This window comes from Catharus ustulatus, chromosome 9, assembly GCF_009819885.2.
Source record: "Catharus ustulatus isolate bCatUst1 chromosome 9, bCatUst1.pri.v2, whole genome shotgun sequence".
Taxonomy (NCBI): domain Eukaryota; kingdom Metazoa; phylum Chordata; class Aves; order Passeriformes; family Turdidae; genus Catharus; species Catharus ustulatus.
Genome location: NC_046229.1, coordinates 32844841 through 32865950, shown reverse-complemented (window position 1 = coordinate 32865950; position 21110 = coordinate 32844841). Strand labels below are relative to the sequence as shown.

At 48.0% G+C, this 21110-nt stretch overlaps 1 protein-coding gene across 2 annotated transcripts in view; it reads right to left on the bottom strand.

Moving 5' to 3' along the window:
- The window catches only part of TNR (tenascin R), a 35391-nt gene that overhangs the window by 6292 nt on the left and 7989 nt on the right, over window positions 1-21110 (bottom strand). The window contains exons 5-19 of one of the 2 annotated variants that reach the window (XM_033067467.2): window positions 19283-19433; window positions 16272-16541; window positions 14393-14578; window positions 11612-11701; window positions 11234-11497; window positions 10328-10594; window positions 10098-10217; window positions 9444-9587; window positions 8706-8825; window positions 8263-8406; window positions 7488-7618; window positions 6413-6545; window positions 2417-2568; window positions 1420-1516; window positions 531-692 (exon numbers count right to left, since the gene is read on the bottom strand). In XM_033067467.2, coding sequence (XP_032923358.1) covers window positions 531-692; window positions 1420-1516; window positions 2417-2568; window positions 6413-6545; window positions 7488-7618; window positions 8263-8406; window positions 8706-8825; window positions 9444-9587; window positions 10098-10217; window positions 10328-10594; window positions 11234-11497; window positions 11612-11701; window positions 14393-14578; window positions 16272-16541; window positions 19283-19433 — 2431 coding nt within the window. The remainder of the gene's footprint in view (window positions 1-530; window positions 693-1419; window positions 1517-2416; window positions 2569-6412; window positions 6546-7487; window positions 7619-8262; window positions 8407-8705; window positions 8826-9443; window positions 9588-10097; window positions 10218-10327; window positions 10595-11233; window positions 11498-11611; window positions 11702-14392; window positions 14579-16271; window positions 16542-19282; window positions 19434-21110) is intronic. The other variant, XM_033067468.2, reaches the window with a different exon arrangement.

Genomic DNA, 21110 nt, shown 5'->3' with positions numbered 1-21110 from the left:
GAAGGGGCTAACAGTTGTACCCCTTCTCCCTTCCTGAGGAAGAGATCCCTTGTGCCCTCCCTCTAGCACCCTCTCTGTTCTGGTGGGCAACTCTAACTCTCTGAATCAACCGAGCAAGCAGGTGTGACCATGTTCTTGCAAAACTGGGCAGTGTTTGGCCTTTATGTGAGGAAATGACTCAGAGGATTTCAGATTTTTCCATAGCTGTGGAAAGGCAATAAATACAGCCTCCAGCACGACATCAATAGCCAGCTGTGGCTATTGCCAAGTGAGATGACACCTCTGATGATTGACCTGGTTATTTGAACAGCAATGTCTCTGATATTAAATATCTAATCCCCAATGGAAAATTCTGTGTCCTTAGTGGGATTTATCTGGTTTACACCATGGACTGCAGGAAGACAGAAAGGACTATGGGTTTTTGTCTTGCTGCTCTAGACAAGTGAGATTTCATGCTGGGATTTCCTTTACAGTCTTGGACCAATCAGTCACAGGATTTCCCAAGATCTTTGCTAGCAGTGAGGCTGTACCTGAAGTGCCATTGTAATCTCCAATTCGCAGTTTATAGAGGCTCCGGGAGTCACCAATGGAGAACTTGTCATAGTAGGCATATGCTGCTTCCTGACCATCCCTCATGTCTATTCGCAGCTCGTAACGCCCTTGGGACGTGATCTTGTGGATGTTGTCCAAGCCTGTAGAGACAATGAAACACCCACTGAGACCTAGTGCCCAGATCTGCTCCATGAACAAACAAGGAAAGCTCTAGGCAAATAAAATAGTAGTGGGAAATGAGAACGAGGAGAGGAATCAAAGAGCAGCAGCACTTGCTGTGAGTCTGTGTGTCTCCTGGTACTGCTGGGATATGAGCTCTCTGTCCCCACTCGAGCTTCACTTCCCTGTGTTTATGAGAGTAGTGGGTTCAAGGCTCAGGTTCACATTTCTTCATGCTGCTGAAGCTTGGAACATTCAGTTGTTAAGCTCCCATACAAGCCAGAGTGTGTTTATGCTGCAGGTCCCTTTAGCTCATGGTGAGGTTTTGGAGAGGAGCACACTCAATTTTAGAGGTGCTGTCTCCCACTCACTCCTTTCCTGCTTTCATTGGACAGCTGACTTTCTGACCACCAGTGCAACCTGTAGCCATCCAATGGACAATGATGGGTTTTGATCCATGAAAACTGACAGCAAGCCCTCCCTTCTCTCCTAGAGAGAGCAAACCAGTGAGCTGCTGACCTTCACAGTGTGCCTTTTTGTGGTGTGCCTCTGCATGAGTTCCTAAGGTGAAGGGCAGAGAAAGAACAGAAGAAAAACTGAGGAAGAATGTAGAGGAAGGTGGTGAAGGGCAAGGAGCCAACAGCTGACACGGTGCTCATGGAACTTAGGTTTGACACATCAGTGAAAGGCAACCAGGGAAGGTCATACCCAGCCAAAACTCATCCTCCAAGTTTCCAAAGCCAACCCGGTAATCTGCCCATTTCCGGAAGAAATCAGTCAGCCCGTTCTGCCGCCGCTGGAAGACCTGATGTGGAGGAAGACCAGGGGGAAAATCATAATGACAGAGATGAGAAAGGGCTTTGCCAGGCTTTGGACACACAAGACAAAGATAATAACATTTCTTTCCATTGTGCCTTTCAGGGTAGAAAATTGCAATGCCAATCCAGTTGACATTAATTGCAGCCATGCAATTAATTCATGTGCAGGTGTAGAAACCAAAGAGGTATTAGATAATGTCCAAAGCAAATCAGTGATAGGAAGAAAGGAATTTGCCTTCGAGGTTTCTGCTTCCACTAACACACGGTGCCTCTGGTTTTCTAGCATGTAATTCTGTTTTGAGCTGGCTATTTCTGTGATATCCAAGGGGATGCTCTGAATCAGAGTGAGAGAGAAATTTACTGGCTAGAAATCAGCATTCGTGGAAGCCCATTTTTTTTTGTTTTTACTATACATCTAGCAGGGTTTTGTGCAATGTGTGTAAGTAATGAGATCAAAGCACCATGGCACTTACACTGTCGGTCCATCTGTGTCAAGACAAGCAGCGTTTGTGAGGTTCAAAAGCCAAACAGGCATTTGCTTCTAAAGTTCTCCTGTGCAGACTCAATTGGGGTGATGCCTGATACCCTCCTTCTGCAGGCGTCATGAATTATTCCCCATGAAAGCTACCAGCCATTAATTTCATTTCTAGAGCAATAAATCAGCTTCACTCACAGATTTTGCTCTCCAGAAGCACTGCAAACATGTCAAATAAATCAAAGGGCATTTCTCCAAGTGTAACTATTATTACCAGAGCGTGGGCCATGCCCTGATATGTGGGAAATGAAGCGTGTGATGCTGGGCCTGCTGTCATTCCTGTGCTTTGCTGGTAGGGGCTCAGTTACTTTGTGATGGGGACAACATGCAGGACAACCACATGGATACTCACAATCCAGCCACCTCCATCGGTGGTCATGTCACAGTACACTGGCACCCGCTGACTGAGGTCCCCGTTGATGGAGATGGTGTAGACCCCGCTCAGCGTGTCTCCGTTCATCAGATGCTGGGTGCAGTCCTGAGGGTTAGCAAAGACACGTCCTCCTGCAAAATCAAAAAAAAAAAAAACAAGGCAAAATTCACGTAAAGAATTTCCCCCATGCCTCAGGCTCCACTAGTTACAATCCAGAAAAAGTCTATCTTGGCTTTCTCGTTCCAAGTAATTCCATGAGGCAGTGAGACTTTGCATCAGCCTCAGAGGACTTACTGGAAAAAATTGTGTGCATATATTAATTAATTATTCTTCCATGTGTCTTATATTGGAAAGGTGCATGGTAACATCACGATGGATTATGAGGGGTGTCACTTCTTGGACCATTTTTCTGCACTGTGTCTGAATCCCTGGGGTTTAAGCTGTCACCAGCGTATTTAGACAGCTGTGAAAATACCAAAACCTGTTCTCCTTTCAGGGTTGCCAGCTCCAGTCAAGTTTTATAACTTTAATCATTCCAGGGGGATTCTCCTCATTCTCCATGCCCTTGGAAATTATGGTGGACTTATGCTGAGCTAATTTTTTCTCGCAGGCTGAGAAGAAATGAGGCTACATGAGATGCTAGAGGTAGGTAGCATGGGCTGTGTGACTGTGCTACAGGTGTTCTCTAAGGAGGAAACATCTTATTTTCTGGTCAGAGTTTAGGAGAGTCTTAGGACAATTATTCTGGCAATATTGCAATGTCAATTCTGGGAACAACTTTTTCTTATTTAAGACTAAAGAGGGAAATACATGTTTTTCTTTGGTGTACGTATGAATGATGGAATAAATGAGTGCAGAGCTGACGATGTGGATATGGTTTTCAAGGATGTCTCTGTAACAAATTGAGAAGGTGTGAGGGACCTTCAAATCTTCTATGCTGTGTGTGTCCATCACAGTTGTGATGCCATAGGACCAAGGCACAACCCTTGTCTGTTGCTTCCCACTTGGGTGTATTTTCCCCCACCTTGTGACCTGAAGACTTGGAGGTCATTGCTGTGTCCAAATGTTGAAGATCCCCTCTTTTTTCTCCCCATCTTCATGGTCTGTAGCACAGTCTGGTGAGACATTCTTTGTACTTTATAGTATCCAACAATGAAAACTTCTTCAACGACAATGACTTTTGGGCTCCCCTGAGCTCTGTGGAGATTGCTTGTTTCTTAATTTATATTCATATCTTTAGGAGCCAGGGAGACCTTGAAAGACATTTCAAACCACTATAAATTACAGTAGTTTCACGAATACAAGCCGCACGGAGTATAAGCCGCACTTCTGGTGCCTCGACAATGTTACTGTCTTTGTCAATAGATAAGCCGCACCCCAAATATTAGCCGCACTTTCGTTCGTCGCGAGAATCCGTGCGCAGCTTTCACAAATTGGCCAATTAGTAACAGGATCGCGGCATAGCGGGGTTTACTGGCTCGGGGCAGGGCCAGGAAGGCTCGGCCCGCTCATGGTTGCCGACGGGGCCGGCCGGGTGGTGCTGCAGCCGCCGCCGCGCTCACTGGCCCCCCTCTCCCGTCAGCACCGCCTCGCTGCTGCGTTTACTCGCCCTGCCGGCGGGCCGGCCGCCGCCGCCGCTGCCAGGCACGCCGGCCGCCCCGCTGCTGCGTTTACTCGCCCTGCCGGCGGGCCAGCCGCCGCCGCCGCCAAGCTCGCCGGCCGCCCCCTCCCATCTGCACCACCGCCGCGTTTGCTCACCCTGGCCAGCACTGCAGGCCCCCGCACTGCCGGGCTCCCCCACGCTGCTGGCCCCGATTCTGCTGGGCTTCCCCCGCTGCCAGGCAGCCCCACGCACCGGGCTTCCTGCTTCTGCCATGCTCCCCTGCACTGCTAGCCCCAGTTCTCCCAGGCTCCCCCGCCCTGCTGGCCCGGGCTCTGCCGCCCCCCCTGCCCCGCCCTGCTGGCTCAGGCTCAGCCGCCCGCCCCCACACTGCAGGCCCTGCCTCTGCCAGGCTTTCCCACCTCAACCAGGGCCGGCCGGGCTCCAGCTTGGCTTGGGGCTGCCGCGGGCTCTCACTTCCGTGTTGGCAGCTTTTAGAATATTGTTCATGTATTAGCCGCCCTCGAATATTAGCCACACTTCTGGGTTTCCACCAAACTTTTGGTCAAATTGGTGCGGCTTGTATTCGTGAAATTACTGTATAAATACTGCATCTGTTTCTTCCTTTTGTCTCATCTGCATACAATTCCCCAAGAACCTTATGCAAACATGAAACAAAAGAGGCTGAGCTATTATTAATATGTCAGAGGGAATAGAAGAACCCCAGGATGTGTACTGTAAGCAGAAAGAAGCAAAACAATTTAAATTAAGTCTTGGTGGCTTTTGCTGTTGTTGTTGCTGTCCTTAAAGACAAGTCCTTGTTCTCTGCAAAGTGCCTTGATGCATTGCCAGAATAATCTGAAATGCAGATCTGGATGCTTTGATGAGACATAGATTGCAGTGCCTTGATGATAGCTCCTGGTGGCTTCTGTCTCATCAATATTGGGGTAAGTGGGGAGAAACTGATTTGTTGCTAATGCCTATCTTCATCCTCAAAGCAAGTTAAATGTGTAGGATACTGCATCAGCTGGCAATGCGGGGACTAATGTTGCTGAGGTCTGACATTTCTATTTGATAGAAATGATGCTCTCCTTGCTTGATGTAAGTGGGTTTCTGCTGCTTTATCCCACCTGAGAAGTCACCCCCACACAGCTTCATCCCTGACTCCCAAGCCGCCTCAAAGATTGCATGTATTTTTCTATCATCTGCCTGAGTTGTATTGGTTTTATGCTCATGTGTTAGAGGCAAGAATAACAGGAAAGCCTGTTTTGTAGATGTATTAGAGAAATAATTTCTTTTTTTGACATAAATAGCTTCTGTTATCTCTTAAAAGCAGGTGAAGGGACTTCAGCATGCAACTGAGATGGGGAAGTATATCCACAGCAGATTCAAAGAAAACTCTCCTAATTGAACTGGCAGTGCAGATGGGAGGAGTTTTGGTGGATATCCTCTTGAGGCTTCTCAGTGCTGTTGACGCCCAGGAAAAACATGATTGGATTCAACCCTGAACAAAGATGCATTCTGTCTAAGTGCTCTGGCTAGCCATGCCTTTCAAAGAGGATGAGGGACAATTTGCTTTGCATAATTTCTATTATGAATGATTGCAGAGGTTGGAAGCAACGGTGACATTCTCATGCAAGCTTCATTATTGGAAGAGTAAGTATTCTGTCTGTGAGATTATGGTTACTGTGGATGCCCACCATTTGATTTCAAAAGGAAAACATTCCCATTACTTTAGTGCCTTAGTATGAATGGTCTAGAATGAGAGTGGGGAGGAATAATGCAATTAGATTAAGTGCTGGCTCTGCTGTCTTTGACTGCACTGGTGGTGGTGGAGATGCACCTGCTTTGTATTCCCAGGAATACCAACCCTGAAACCTTTCAAGGTCAAATTCAATAAGGCTCTGAGCAACCTGATCAAGTTGAAGATGACACTGCTTGCTGCAGGGGGATTGAACTAGGTGACCTTTAAAGATTCTTTCCAACTCAAAGTATTCTATGATTCTTTGATATTTGTGAGCAATCAGATCATGTCTACAGCATGGAGGACACTGGGTCGTCTTCCAGGAGCATACTTGTTAATATGTGTTGTTGATTTTAGTGGGTATTTTTTCCACTCTTTATGCACATGAGGACAGACATGAGCAAGGCAAAGGATCTGGAAGATGGTTCCTGGTCTGAAGCTCAAATCCTCTTGCCCTGAGCTGGGTCTTGTGTTGGAATCATAGATCCTTCAGCCATTCAATTTTGTAGCGAAGCAGCACTGTGGGTCATGGCGTAGTAAGTACTCATCTATGGATCATGATGGAATGCTATCTGAGGAGGGAAAGTTCCTAAGCACAGTCCATTCCTACTGACATGATACACGTCCTCACCTGTGGTGAAGGTGGTTGAGATGAGGCCACTCCGCATGGCATTTTGGGCAGCTTGCAGGTGCACCGTGTACTCTGTGGTCTCAGAAAGCCCCTCCAGGCGGATCCATGTGTCCTCAGCATCCACAATCAGCTCCTGTACATGGGTCCCAGGAGGAGGTAGACACCAAGAGAAACAGATGAGAAAAGTGATGGGGAGCCTAAAGAGCAAGTGAGGAGGGAAGGGAAGACACAAAGTACTGTAGCCCTTGGAGCCTGGCTGAGAAGCACTGAAAGACTCCTTAAACTCCTGGCCTGAGTGAATGTGAGATCAGTGAATATAGTCAGCATTTCGGAATGGTTTCAGGTGGGCGAAAGCGACCTGGTTTGGAGACAGATTTAAATGTTTGCAGTCTGTGTCCTCTGTGTACTGGCTCTGTTGGAACCTCTGTGTGCCCTCAATACAAAACCTGACTGATTGCCCAAGCAGTGAAAGGAATAAAGCTGGCCAAACTTGGTTATCAGACAGTTTTGACTCTGTCAATTCCTGTCATGTTAATTTTTCTGGTTGTTGGCCAGTGCCACGCAGCATTATGGAACCCATTCTGTAAAGCTATTATCCTCTGGCTGCTGCAAGCCAGTCACACCAGCAAAGGAAATCGGACTATTTTCCATGACATATTTCTGATAGTGTTTTTTGTTGCAGCTCCTCCAGACAGGCGGATGGGGACATCTGTGCCTGTCTGTGCCTATCTTCCTTTTTGCAGGAAGGGAAAATGGCATTTTTAACACCCCTGCAGGATAATATTCTCCTGCCTCAGCTTGCTTGCGTTTCACAAGCTGTCGATTTTCCCTGTTCCTCCAAACTTTCCAGGTAACCCCTCTATGCCCAGACCAGAAGATGTGCATAAACATTTTGCCTTAGGCAATCTCTTTTTGTTTTTTCCCATCATCCTGCTTAGCAAGAAGTAGTGTCTGCCCTTCTGGTCTCCCTGAGCCAGTGAGCATCGTTCTTTTGCTTTGTTTGGCTTCTCCTGCTTGTTTTACCATGGTTGTATTATTTCCTGACTTAATGAGCCTCTTTTGTGTGAGGACTCACCTTCCGGCTGCCATCGGTGGATCTGTAGGTCATGACATAATTCTCAATCTCTCCCACAGGAGGAACCCAGGAGAGCAGGGCACTCCGTCGTGTGACTTCACTAGCAGTCAGATTTTTTGGAGGATCCAAAACTGCAAGAGTGGATAGGGACCCAATGAAGTGCAGTGTCTCACACACAACCACCTCAACTCTGCTTTCTAGCTCAGTTTACTGGGATTCAGCCTTACAACACTGAGCTACAGCCCAAAGCCCATCCTCACCCTTAGTTTCAAGACCTCACCACTGATCCCCAGTCTTGAACAGAGCTCTGCAAAACCTCTAGAAGTCCTTCTCTCTACCTGCATGCCATCTTAAGGGTAACAACTGTGAAATTCATGTGCTATGGGACCTGTCAAGCTGTCTGTGAGCAAAATGGGTTGTCGTGTTCTTCTGGACTATGGCCTTGGGCAAGAAAAAGACCTGGTCAGGGGTCTGCTCAGGAAACCACATCCAGGGAAAATCATTGAAAGAAAGGGAGGGATGGATGGATGGATGGATGGATGGATGGATGGATGGGTGTTGATAGAGTGAAAATACTGGTAATGCTTGTTGATTAAAATTCTGTTCTTGTGTTGTACCCTACACTGGTATTTGCGATTGGTGTTTGTGTCCTTTTGGCACATGTTACATAGCGCCCACGTTATGTAACAAGAGCTTCAGCTCAGCCTTGCTGGGTGCTTTTCCTGGGGTGGGAGCATGGCTAGGGATGAAGAGTGAGGGAAGTGATTTTACATACGAGTAGTGAAGTTGGTGCTGATGGTCTGGCTAGTCAGAGGCCCACTGGTGGCATACATAGAAACTGTGTAGGTGGTACTGGGCAGCAGGTTGGTTAGCTGGTACTCCTGGTTGTCTCCATCCACGAGAATTGTTTCTCCTGCAACTGTAAGCAAAAAAGGAGTGAGTTAGAGTAGACATTCAAGGTGGTTCTCCAAAATGTGTCTCTGGATATGACCTCATGAATAAAAGCATTTCTATTGCTGAAACACCATAAGGCACTGTGCAGCAGCTGAGCTGTAGTAGAGCTGTTCAATCTGAAAGGTGCTCTAATTTTCCCCACAATCCTTATAAAACCCAAGGCAAGGGCTCTTTCCCTACTCCCTCTGTGAAGGGCACCCACTGAGCCCTGGTGTTTGGGATGGGAGAGAGGTTGAGGAGAGCTGAAACAGAGCCCTGGTGTACCTGCACGACGCGTAAGGATGAGGACATAGCTTTCCACCTCCAACAGCGGCGGGTTCCACTGGAGCAGTGCCTCAGTGGGAGTGATGTTGGTGGCTGTGACCCCCAGGGGGACATCCATGGCTGCATGGGGGAGAGATCCAGAGAGTCAGAGGTATTAGAAGACTGGGCTATGAACTGGTAGGGCTTCTTGTAGCATACCACTCTATGTCCTACCCTGCTGCCCAGACATATGTGCATGCACAGGAGTTACTGCTGCCCAAACTGAAGTGCAGAGATGTCATAGCTTGTGCTACTCTGCTACCTGGGCTACTATTCCACTCTTTTTTTGATGCCCAGTCAGGCATGTTAGGGGTTTTCTTTAGGTTTTGAGGAGTCTGGGGATAGCAGAAGGTTTTATTCTTGCAGCAGATGCTGTCTGTGACAGGGCTTCCCTAGGAATTATTTCTGGAAAACTCTATTTAGGAAAGGTTGTCATGATTGCCCAGCATCATATTTCTGGCTTCCCTGTGTGTGGCACACAGGTTTATCACTTTTACCCATGACTAGCCATGCATATTTGGAATAAACTTGCTGAGACATACTTCAAAAGCCCACACTGAGCCCTTGTGAGCTCTGCTTATCATCCCCAGCTTGCTCTCAGTCACCTGAGTATTAGTGCAAGCAGGCACTGCCAGCCCTGGGCAAGGCTGGACCTGACACTGTTTGATTGTTCCCTGCCCACCAAGAGTTCCTTCCCACCTGTGTATGCAGTGATGAAGGCCAGCTCACTCTCCTCCCGGCCCCGCACGCTCTTCACCTCGACCTCATACTTGGTGGCAGGCTGCAGGTCCTGGAGGGTGTACTCGGTGACATCCCTGGGGATGGCCATACTGTCTGTCCTCCCTGCAGAGATGGAGCCAAGAGCTTTGACATCATGGCTGGCCCCATGCCTGGGGTTCAGGACGGGCTTGGGAGGGGAGGACACTTCGACAAGGTAACTAGGTTTTGTGCCTGCAGTTGCACTCCTGTGCACCCATCACTCTGCTGGCCTGGCCTTTTCAGCATCATCATCAACAAAACTGGGGCCAAGGAAGATCAGGTAGTTGAAGCAGATGAGGGAGGTGGGATTTCAAGATTGAGTCCTGAATTGAACCATCTCTGGGGAGGGAACACTGCTGGGGGCCATTCTGTGTGCCCTGCTGTGCCAATCTGGCTGCAGTGGTCCCTTCTCATCCTCATCCCAGAAACCACATCCTATGCCCTGTAGCCAATCCCAGTTACTGGTTGCTTTGCCCAAGGCAATGAGATACTGCCTGGGTGAGAATGACCTAGTGGTTTGACTTGGGCCAGCAGATGGAGGGAGGGTTGGCATCTGTGAGCTAGGGCATAAACAGGAGTGGTCTGGCCTGTTACCTTCGGCAGCGCGGTAGGATATTCTATAGTGGTTGAAGGCAGCGATGGGAGCACTCCAGTAGACTGTCATGGACTCCTGGGTGACATTGCCCACCCTGAGATCCTTTGGTGCATCAATCCCTGGTGAGATGAAGCACAATGAAAAGCTGTGGGAAGCAGGTCCATTCCCCGTCCCCCTGCCTGCCCTCCCTGGTGATGTCCTGTGCCTGGTGGGGCGTGTCCCGTGGTACCTGTTGTGATGGAGCCCACGACAGGCTCAGAGCTGATGGTGCCGTGCACGGCTACCAGTGACACCAGGTACTCAGTGGATGGCTGCAAGCTCGTCAGGCTGGTGTGCCTGCAGGTGCCATCGAGTGTGACCTGCTGTGCCTCCTCCTCATCCCGGGGCCTGTAGGTGAGGATGAGGTGGTCTGCTGGTGGAGATGGGTCACTCCATGTGACATTCACACTGGAGGATGTCAGCTGGGAGAAGTGTAGCTGTGAGATGGGTCGAACACCTGGAATATGGAGAGGAGAGATGCAACCCCAAGTATCTGCAGATCCTCCATGTTTTTCCCAGTGCTTGTATGGGAAATACTTAAAAGAGGTGGCAAAGCTGAAGGTCTGGGCTCTCCATTGATCTGAAACTGTGCTGGGATCAAGAGGCAGAACCAGGAGGGGGAAAATGGCGCTTTTCTCGCTCCACTAGCAAACATCCTCCATCCCAGACCTATACAGTGAGTGATGGAACTGTCCCACTACAGATGGTATGTGTTGTCTGCACTTCATGACTGCAGACTTTTCTGCCAGAGGTCCTTGCGAGGTCCCCCAAGGCTTCATTCCTTCTTCTTATGGACACACAGGCACCCTGACCACAGAGGACAGCAGAGGGTTGTCTGTTTATCCCAATTCTGTCTTGTGCTTTTGGGAACCTCCAGCAAAGCAAGTGTGTTCAGTGCTGTTGGCCAAAGGGACTGTGTCACCACATTGATAGGGCCATCCTCCTTTTGAGGTCAACTGCTTCTGTGTGGACACATTGACCTCAGCTCTCATCCCCATCACCACCTCAAGGGTTTCAGTGCCAGGGATGCAGTGGGCTGGCAGAGGTGCCAACAAGGTTTGTGCCCTTGCCCCCATCCCAGCGTATGTTTCTCTACCTGTGAAAGCATCCACAGTGGCCTCCAGGCTCTGCTGCCGTCCCCTTTCAGCGACAATGGAGATGGTGTACTCTGTCCCAGGCTCCAGCTCCGAGAGGGTGAGCTGTGACTCATCCTGAGACACTGTCACTTCAGAGGCCATTCCTGAGGCAGGGGTGAAGGTGATGCGGTAGTGGTCAATGGGACCTGTGGCTTTGGTCCAAGCCAGTGAGATGGATGTTTCAGTGGAGGCTGTCACCAGGAGGTCCCGGGGGCTGTCAAGCTCTGTGGGAGAGGGTTAATGCAGAGCTTTGTCCCCATGCACGGATTGTCCTGTGAGGGCATCTGAGCCATAGGAGCCAGCTGTGCTTGGAGCAGGCAAGGAGGGGCCAAACTCACCAGTCCTGGCATTCATGGTCGCTGGCACACTCTGCTGGCTGTCCATCACAGCTGAAATCCCAATGCCGTACTCCGTTCCTGGCACCAGATCTGCCAGGGAGTGCAAAGAACATGAAGGGATTTGAGACTAGCACCTGGCAGGGTGACCTCAGGGTGTGTGTGACCCCTCTTTCCCCCTCCCACAGGTGGGGGGAGGGGAGGACCCTCCAGAGCATCCCTGGGATTAGCAGCTCTCCCACAGATCAGCAGTTCCTCTGCACATTGCAGAAGAGCTGAGTCTTTTTAAAAAGCCCTGTGGATGCCTTTGGACAGGGAATTTGGATTATTTTAGCTCAGAAACAAGCAATTTTTAAAAGTTGTTGCTGAGATCTGCAATTACTGGTAGTGAGACAGAAGCTCTTGTGTGTGTGAGCTGAGATGGGAACAATAAAGTAGCTATATTTTTTTCCAAAATGATGCAACATCAAATAATTGTCACAGGGCTGGTGTCTTGGAGAGAAATAAATTATGCAGAGTGAATAAAATTCATATTAATTGGGAAAGATGCAGTCTTTCTGGGAGCTGAATCAAGCCCTGTTCCTTGGGGTGGACATATCCTGAGGTGCCTATCTAGGAACTTTGGAATTGAGCTTATCCAGCTCCTTTCCTCTTGCACGGTTTTATCTCCATGGGGTATCTCTTGCCTCTGTCTGTCACTTCTGCTTGGTTGCTGGTGGCTTTATTTTTTCTTCCCAGTGCTTCATGATCTTTCCCACAAAGTTAGAAAAGCCATAAACTCTCCAGCTCAACCTCACCGTGCCTTCCCCAGTGGCAGCATCCCCTGGAGCCACCCAAATCTTTCCCAAGAGGTCAGGAGAGAGGGATGCTCTCCTCCCCTGCTTTTCTCTTACTACAGTGCTGTCTTGGTGATGGGGAGAAGATAGACCCCTTTGGCCCTGCTCAGTAAGTGTCAGAAGTATTCTGGAAAGAAGAACCTGGCAGAAGGGAAGGAGAAGGAAGAAATGAGCAGGAGTATATAAACCTTTTCTCTCCCAGCTCTTTTGTGAAGAAATTATGGTTATTTCTGTGCAAATGCTGATTTTTAAGAAAGACTATGGGTAAGGGCCAGACTTGCTGCACTTTTAAGTGCAAATCTTTGATAAACTCTGCTCAGTGCCATTCGTCATTGCTTTTCCTGCAGGCAGATGAGATGGGCTAAAAGAATTGCTGGTTGCTTTCATATCATGGATCCCACCAGGTCCTGGGTGACTGGGAAAAAACCCCAATGGGTTTTGCACAACATCCAACAACAGTGGAGGACACGACTACTCTCTACATAGTAGAGCTATGGGAGAGGCTCATGTGCCATCCACACTATGACTATTGTAGCAGAATGTTTTTTTCATTATTTTCTGTTATGAAGAGGTTGTTTTTTTCAATTGGTTTGTTTTTCACATAGTACCCTGGGGACTGGAAGTGATGCACTTGTGTGATGATGGAGACACTTTATAAAAATCACTCTCTACAACTGACTTAAGAACCTGCATCTCTGCAGCTTGCTCTGGTTGGGTTTCTTGCAGCTTTGCCTGAGTCTGGCAGAGCCTTGGAAGCTTTTTTAGTTTTATTGAGAAAAACAAGAGACTTCAGGTTGTTGCATACTCCAAGGCAAGCTCAAGTCAAGCCATGGATATCATCGCAGTTTGTGTCACTGTTGTGCCTCTGCCCAGGGAGGGAGATTTGGCCCATTTTCAATGCTTCTTCTCACCTAGAAAGCCAATAAATGTCCTAAAGGAAAACTAGCAGGAGTCCAGCACTGAGTATCTGATCTCATCCTACTTCTCCCCACGCATCCTCATCACAAACACAGAAGAAACCAGCCTTAACTTCTGCATTCCACATTTTTCAAGATAACTGCTCTAATTGCCCTGCTGTCTTCCAGCCTTTCTTGTGACTCTGCTGCTGTGCCTGTAACTTAACTATTTACTTTCCCACTGAGCTCTCCCCTATAACTCCATATGGCAGATTCCTGAGCCCTTGAAGGGAAGGGCTTCCCTTCCTGCTTGGGAAGGCAGAGAGTCAACATGGAAGAACTTGGTGTCCTGCCATACTGAAGAACTTCAAGAAGAATTATTTTTGCATATAATTACTTTCTTTGCTCAAAATATGCCACTGGAACAGCAAATCCACAAGGCAAGCAGTTCTAGTCAAAAACCAAGGAAATCACATCTCACATGGTGCTTTGCTGTGTTGCTGCATAAAGTGTTTGGGGCTTTCCTGGCAGTGGGAGGTGAGTGGTTGCAGCCCTTACACTGGCCTGAATAATGTACCACTTAAAGGACTTGCTAAAACACAGCATCTCTAGATTTGTGTCTGCTTTGAGCCCAATTTGTAAAAAGGCAAAAAACTCGGACAGCCTGACTCCTCCGTCACTGCCCGCAGGGCATCACCATCCATGGGTCTTTCCAAACAAGCAAAAAAGAGAAAGGTGAAACAATATTTTCCTGTAGATCAGCCTAAACAGACTTCTTCCCATTTCTCACTTTGGTCCTTGCCAGTTCTATTTATCACCTGGACAGAACTTTGCTGGAGGTGCCTTACTTGGAGGTGTACCCACACAGGGGAAAAGGAGCTCTATCCCAAGGAAAACCTTCTCTCCAGTGAATAGTGAACTCCAAAACAACCTCAAACATGTGTCAACACGAGGGCAACTCAGTATCAGTGCTAACTTGGGTTCTCCATTGCCCTACCTGCTTGAGAGGAAGAGGATGAAGGAGGAGGAAGGGCACATGGGTGGATGCGTACCTGCGAGGGTGGCCCTGGTGGTGGGGCCGGTGTCGCGTGGCACCAGGACCTCGTGGTAGTGCTCCCCGGCCAGGGTGCTGTAGACCACCCTGTAGCTGTGTGCCTCAGCCTCGCTGTTGTCCCAGGCGAGCTCGAGGCTACCGGGGGTCCGCAAGCCCACCCGCAGATTCTTGGGGGCATCAATCTCTGTGCAACACAAGGGAGAGAGGCACCGTCTCACTGCTGGGAACACACCCCACAGCCTTGCCACCACGAGACAGCAGGGGAGGAGTACCTGGGTGTGACATCCAGGAGATCCCACATGCAGCCACTCCTGTCCAGAGCATGTCCTGGCAGGAAGGGCTGGAACATTTGCTCTCACTTCCTGCTCAGCACAGGCTGTGAGATGCCACCCTGGAGAGTGACGCAAATGCTGGGGCATTTGCAGCATCCTCAGTGAATTTGTTTGGCAGCTAATTCTATGTTACCCTTTTCCCCCGTGTTAAAGAAACTGAGGCACTGTGAGAAAAAGGGCTCTGTAGTAGCCATGCATTGGCCTGAACTGCTCTTAGAAGAAAACCTTGAGCATCTTTACAGGCTCATTCACAATCAGACATTGCCCAAAGGGTTTGTTTATTGGTGCTGCTTAGGCTGTGTACTGAATCTGCTCTGGTTTCACAATAAACCCCTCCAATGAGCAACAGCTTGGGGCTGGGCACCAGCAGACGGGTAATGGTGATGGATCTGAGTTTGGGGATATATTTTTATGTTGCCTTTTAGAAATGAAGTGAGGAAGGCCAATGCAGAAAATCAGTTGGGGCAAGCATCTTGTCCAAAATATTTATCTATAGAGATATGTATACACACAGTTCACATACCACAGTTATTAGAATAGGAGCCTCGTATTCAGCAGTAATATACATGACAAATAATTTATATACCATAAACCAGCACGGAGGTACAAATTCCTTCTTTATGGCACAGCAAATTAAATCTCTTAGCTATCTACAAGTTTAACATTCATTTAAGTTTTACTGACCAGTTAGGGTGTGCAGAGAAGATATAAAATAAGGTAACCATGTTTCTGGCTGTGCTGGTTTCAGCTGCTTGACTGCTGATTCCTTGGTCACCTGCCTTGGCTCTTGATGCTGAGTGGGAGCAAGTGTTGCCTTGAATTCAGACCTGTGCAGAGCATGTTGATGCTTTTGAAAATTGTGCACTGAGCTATGAGTGCTCTTAAGGACATAAACTCCTGAGTTCTAGAGTTCTAAGCTGTGAGTCTGAATGAGCACTAGAGCTGGTGGGGATGTGTGTCATAGGCAGGTTCAGCCTTGATGCTGCAGCAAGACATGGCCAAGATGGGGTTGGCTTGGGATTTATCATTTAAATATGGGGGGTTGTGTAGATCCATGCCTTATCACTGGCATCTGAGATCACTTGGACTGCCCTGAGGACCATATGAGCGTCCCTGTGGGGCACAGGGCATAAAGAGGACCTTTTGCACTGGAGGTTTAGGGGTTAAACAGCCACAAGCAGCGGTGGGGGGTGGGGGGGGAAGTGGGCAGAGGGCAGTTTTAACATGTGTATTTTAGGGTGAGCTGAATAATTTCCTCTGTTTTACTCTGTGATGGGATGCAAGGTACCTGCATTTAAATGTCTCCATTCACATGCATCTTAACCATTGTGTTTTCATTCCTCTTCTTCCTCCTAGCACACTATATTAAACTTCAGCTCCCTTTTGCCAAGGGAAAAGCAGGTATCATTAAACCCCCGATGCAAAAACCCCTCAGTTTTCCTCTGTATATGGTTGCAGGACAGCCCATCTGCAAATGGCAGCAAGCCATGCTTACCAGACGCTCAAAAATTCACATCACTTCTCCCAGCAAGGTCAGCTATCTACCTGTGGTGAACTGGGCGAAGGCTGGCCGGCTCTCGTTGGCACCCCGGAGGGCGCTGATGATGAGGTGGTAGCGGGCGCCAGGGCGCAGGGCCTGCAGGGAGTACTGGCTGAGGGGGGGCTGCAGGCGGAAGGTGGTCCTCCCGCCCTCCCCGTCTGCCAGCCCGTACTTCAGCAGGATGGCATCCACCTTGGCGCGCGGCGGGGTCCACTCCACGAAGGCCACGGTGTCGGAGACATCCCGCACCAGGATCTGTGTCGGGCCATCAATGACTGTGGAGGAGGGGGGTGAAACGGGCGCCTGTTATTTTGGGAGAGTTGGGTGGGGAAAGGTGGAAGCTTTGGGGACACCAGGCTTCAGAGATACTTCAAGCTGACTTTCAGAGTGGCTGGAATTAGTATTTGAGGACCAGGGAGAGAGGTGGCATGGGCAAGAGACATGACCCTGACCCCAAGATACTTAGGGGGTTTGGTCTTCATGAGTTCCCAGTCTCTTGTCCCAATCTCCTGGCTATTTCCTGAACCCTCTCCACTTTCTGGGAACACCAGAGCAGGACCAGCAGCTCTCTCATTGATACCCATTACAGCCATAATGCAACTCATGCCCTTCTCTTGAGCTGGTTGTTGGGGATAATTCCTCCTTCGCTTTCCCCATATCTAACTGCAACACATTTTCTATGCTCTGAGATAGCTGCTTGTACTTTTGCATTGAAAAACATGTAATTTTCCTTTGTGCCCAAGTCTTCAAACTATCCAAACGACTTTTATTGATGTTCTTCTACTCAATTTACTCTTTTCTGAGTCTTTCATCATTGGCAAAATTTATTAGCAACAGTATAATGTCTTTTGAAAGGTGTTCACAATGTATTAAATAACGTGGAGTCAGGGACAAGATCCAAGCATTGAGAACTGAGGATTGTCCCTAGAAATGTTCTTGCTTTGGTGGCAGCTGCTGGTTTGTCTTTAAACTGAGGGATCAGCTCATAAAGCTGTTCGTCTCTTGGCAGTGGAAAGAGAGGAGAAAATGCAACTGCTCTGGTGAATCTTCATAACTAGTTGGGTGTGGGTCTATGGTGGGTGTCCAAAAAAGCCTCTCAGATAAAAGTTTTTTAGCTTAATTCATACCAGGGATCTACAGGGTGACCTTTTTGGACATGTTTTTGTTTGTTTGTTTGTTTGTTTAGGTTTTTGTTTTGTTTGTTTGGGTTTTTTGTTTGATTTTGTTTGTTGTTGTTGTTTTGTTGTTGGTGGTAGGTTTTTTGGGGTTTTTTTTTGCCTATTTTTTCCCCCTCCAGAGATTTGGGCCCTTCTTTCCTCCACATCCCCTAACACTCAACCTTTGGACATCCTGGGCTCAAGCCTGGCTGATGGATGCTTTGAGTCCAGCAGGACTTAACCACTACATGGATGGATGGATGGATGGATGGATGGATGGATGGATGGATGGATGGAGCCAAGCCTTGCCATTGCTCCTGTGCTGTGGCAGTGCTCATACATGAAGCTTGCTGGGCAGCCTGTTTTATGACTTAGATGATCACAAGATGGGTGAAAAAGCCCACTTTGGTTCTCTAATTTAGACTGTACCACATACATATATATACTTAATACAATGCATCCCTTAGAAAATGACAGTATATAATAAGGGTCTCCTGAATGTTGCACCTCAGGGTTGGAAGTTCTAGGGAATGGCAGTTCCCTGCCCCAAGCATGTGGACAGGGGTGGGAAGGGCCAGGGAGAGTTAGAAAAAGACATGGAGAAATTTGGAGTAGTGAGGTGAGGTCTGGGAGCAAAACAGCAGTGGAGGGAGCACAGCTGGGAAGCCCAGTGTTCAGGTGTACGGCTTGGCCAGGAGCAGGTAAAACATACCCTCAATCTCCAACTACTTCATGTTGTCCAGTCATATAGGTGGTCCACATCTGCTTAGTTGTGTGGCATAAAACCATGCCTTTGCTGCCAGATCCTGGCACAAAGTGTTGAGGAAGAGCAAGGGTGATGGGGATAAAGCTCTGAGGGTTCTGCAGAGGAAAGCAGACACACCAGCACAGGGATGCCTTCATGGAGCACAGATCCAGGAGCCCACTGCTTCACCTGCACTCTCTGGGAAGGTCAACCCTGGAGTTTGAAGTGCCAGCTTCTATCTTTGCTGACTTCCCAGGGAAAGGAAGTTTCGGGCTTGACCAGGAGATGTCTCTATTAAGCCACTCCGAGCTGAAAGCAGTGGCAAAGCAGGAGGAGATGATTGTGCTGGGGAAGCTCAGACCTGCAACAAATTGCTGCAGTGGAGGGACCCTCCCTTCACTGTCACAGCTGCCTCAGTTAGCAGCATCTTATTACAAACCTCCTGCAGCTATTTAAGCACTGTTTCCTCTTGGAACAGCTCAGATGGACGTAATAGAAGTCTCCCTGGCTTTCAAGGCAAACTGCAACAGATCTGGTGTCAAGAGCCTCTTCTCCCCATGAGCTCTGCTCATCACTGCATCTCCTTCAGCCAGAAGACCCAGAAGAATTTTCTGTGGTCTACAGGGTGGACCAGTGAGTGGGCAAACAAATTGGTTAGGAAGGGACATGCTGTTTCTCCTGGCTCTCTGCCCTGCTGCTGAATTTGCCTGAATAGGTGGGAGTTGAGGGCATTTAGTGGCACAAAAGCAGGTGGGAGTTTTAATCTGTTATATAAAAGTAAATAATACATTTGTAGACATATTTCTTGAGGGCATCCAGCCTCCAAAATGTGAGATTAGCAGAGAAGAATAATTTATCCAGATATACAATAAAAGAAGAACTGAGTCTTCACTCCCAACCCCATTAACCCTGCCACAGTTTCTGCATTTGTGGTAATTTAGGAGAGAGAGGGACAAAATATTGAATGAAGAAGTTGTTGCTGCAATGTTTGGGCACCTGGGTGCTGCCAGTTTCATCCCTGCCCATGCGGTGCCAGTGCTCTTGCTGAAGGGACTTTATTTTTGGGACCAAGCCCTGGGCACTGTTGTGCTCCCCTCAGGTCAGGCTCACTCACGGGTTGAGACGCTGTTGGAGGTGGGAGGGCTTCTGGCTTGTTCCTTCAGGGCCACGATGGTGACAGTGTACTCTTCCCCTGGCTTCAGCCCCGTCTGGTTGAAGGTGGTGACAGTGCTGGGGAGCTGGGCGATCACACCACCCTCATTATTCTGTCAGGAAATGAAATAAGCATTAACCCTCCCTCACCAACTGGTGTTTTGGGTGGGACTGATGCATGGAGAAGAGGTGCCCCCCATGTTGCATATTTCCACAGCCCACTCTGCATCCCCAAATCACATTGTCCCCTTGGCACACCCCACCATGGAGGGAGAAACCTGGGATGAAGTCACCCACCAAGCTGGAGTACTCATGTATTCCTTTTGGGCTGCAAAATCCTCCCCATCCCTTCTCCCTCCCCAGTTTCTATGTTTTGCCGTTTGTGCCTTTGCTGTTCTCCAGAAGAGGAAAGATGATTAAACATTAAACCCAAGCCTTGGCTAGACTTGTTTTCCCTACTCTTCAGGTGCCAGGAGCCTTTTGATGTTGATGTATAGGTATGAAGCTGTGAAGTCTTTATTTTGCTGCTTTTCAGCCATCTTTAGTACACTCATTTATGCCTTGTGGGTTTGCCCTGAAAAACTGTGAGGCTTTAAACAACTGCACATGTCACCTTCCTGCCAGTGTTTGGACAAAGAATCTTTTCTTGCTGCTGGCTTCACTAATAACATGCTAAACAAGTCTTTGCGCATAACTCTCAATTCATATTCATCGCTCTTCTCATTAAACAGGAAATCTTCCATTATAGCTATCAATTGCCATTTTACCTTTCCCAATTTTCTTTGGTAAATCTGTCTTCTCTTTGTCTTTTCCCCACCCCATCCCTGGTGCAGGCAGCAGATGGGCAATCGTGCCTGACCCTGCTTTTGTGGGGGTGAGAGCATAATGGAGACCATGGAAGGAGAGTGGAAAGAGCTCTTCAGGAAGTTGCAAGCATCCTTGTTGGGCTTCTGGGGACCAAATTAGCATCTTTTCACCCAGTTTTTGAGAAGACAGGGAGGTCAATTTTTCTCACAGAGGTTATGATGCTGCAGTTATAATTTGATTTTTAGCCTTTGGTAGTGGGGTTTGGTTTTGTTTGAGGTGTGGCAATATTTTGGCATTTATATTTTACCCAAGCAAGCGTTGCTTGCAGGGTAGTAAAGGACATAGCACCCTCTGCCTAATTTTAGGACAAATGCCAATGATGGAGACTCAAGAGAAGCCAATTTTGGCAGCTGATGGGAAGGAGCATGACTGTGACTTTATGTCTTGACATGGATTTTAGAACTTTAAAACTCAGTGAGCTACATGCCTTCCCTACCCAAGATCCTGGATCCAGGAACAGCCATCCTTTTACATCTTATCTACCTTTAAATCCCAAAACGTTTCCATGTATTTTTAAGTTTAAGCTTAAAAACAGAAAAGACAACCAATAGTTTGCACTTATTTGCTTCAGGGGGATGCTGTTCAGCTTAATTCCTGAGTAATAGTGAAATGTCTGGAAGAGCTGAAAATTAACCCAGGGTGTGTACCTGCATTACCCAAGCTTCAATTTCTGACACAGTTTGCATGTGGATATAACCAACATTGCATCAAGAATCTTCCAGCAACTCTTTGGAAATTAGAGAATTTAATTATTTAAGGCAATTGGGTCCTTGCTTTGTGCTGTGCAGTGATACTTTATAGTTAAGAGTATTTAAAATTTTGGAGGCAATTTCTGCAGTTCTTCACTGCCCAGAGCTGCCTTTGATTCCAGTGAAGGTTTTGTACTAGTGAAAACATCATGATTGAGCCCTTAATCAGCATTT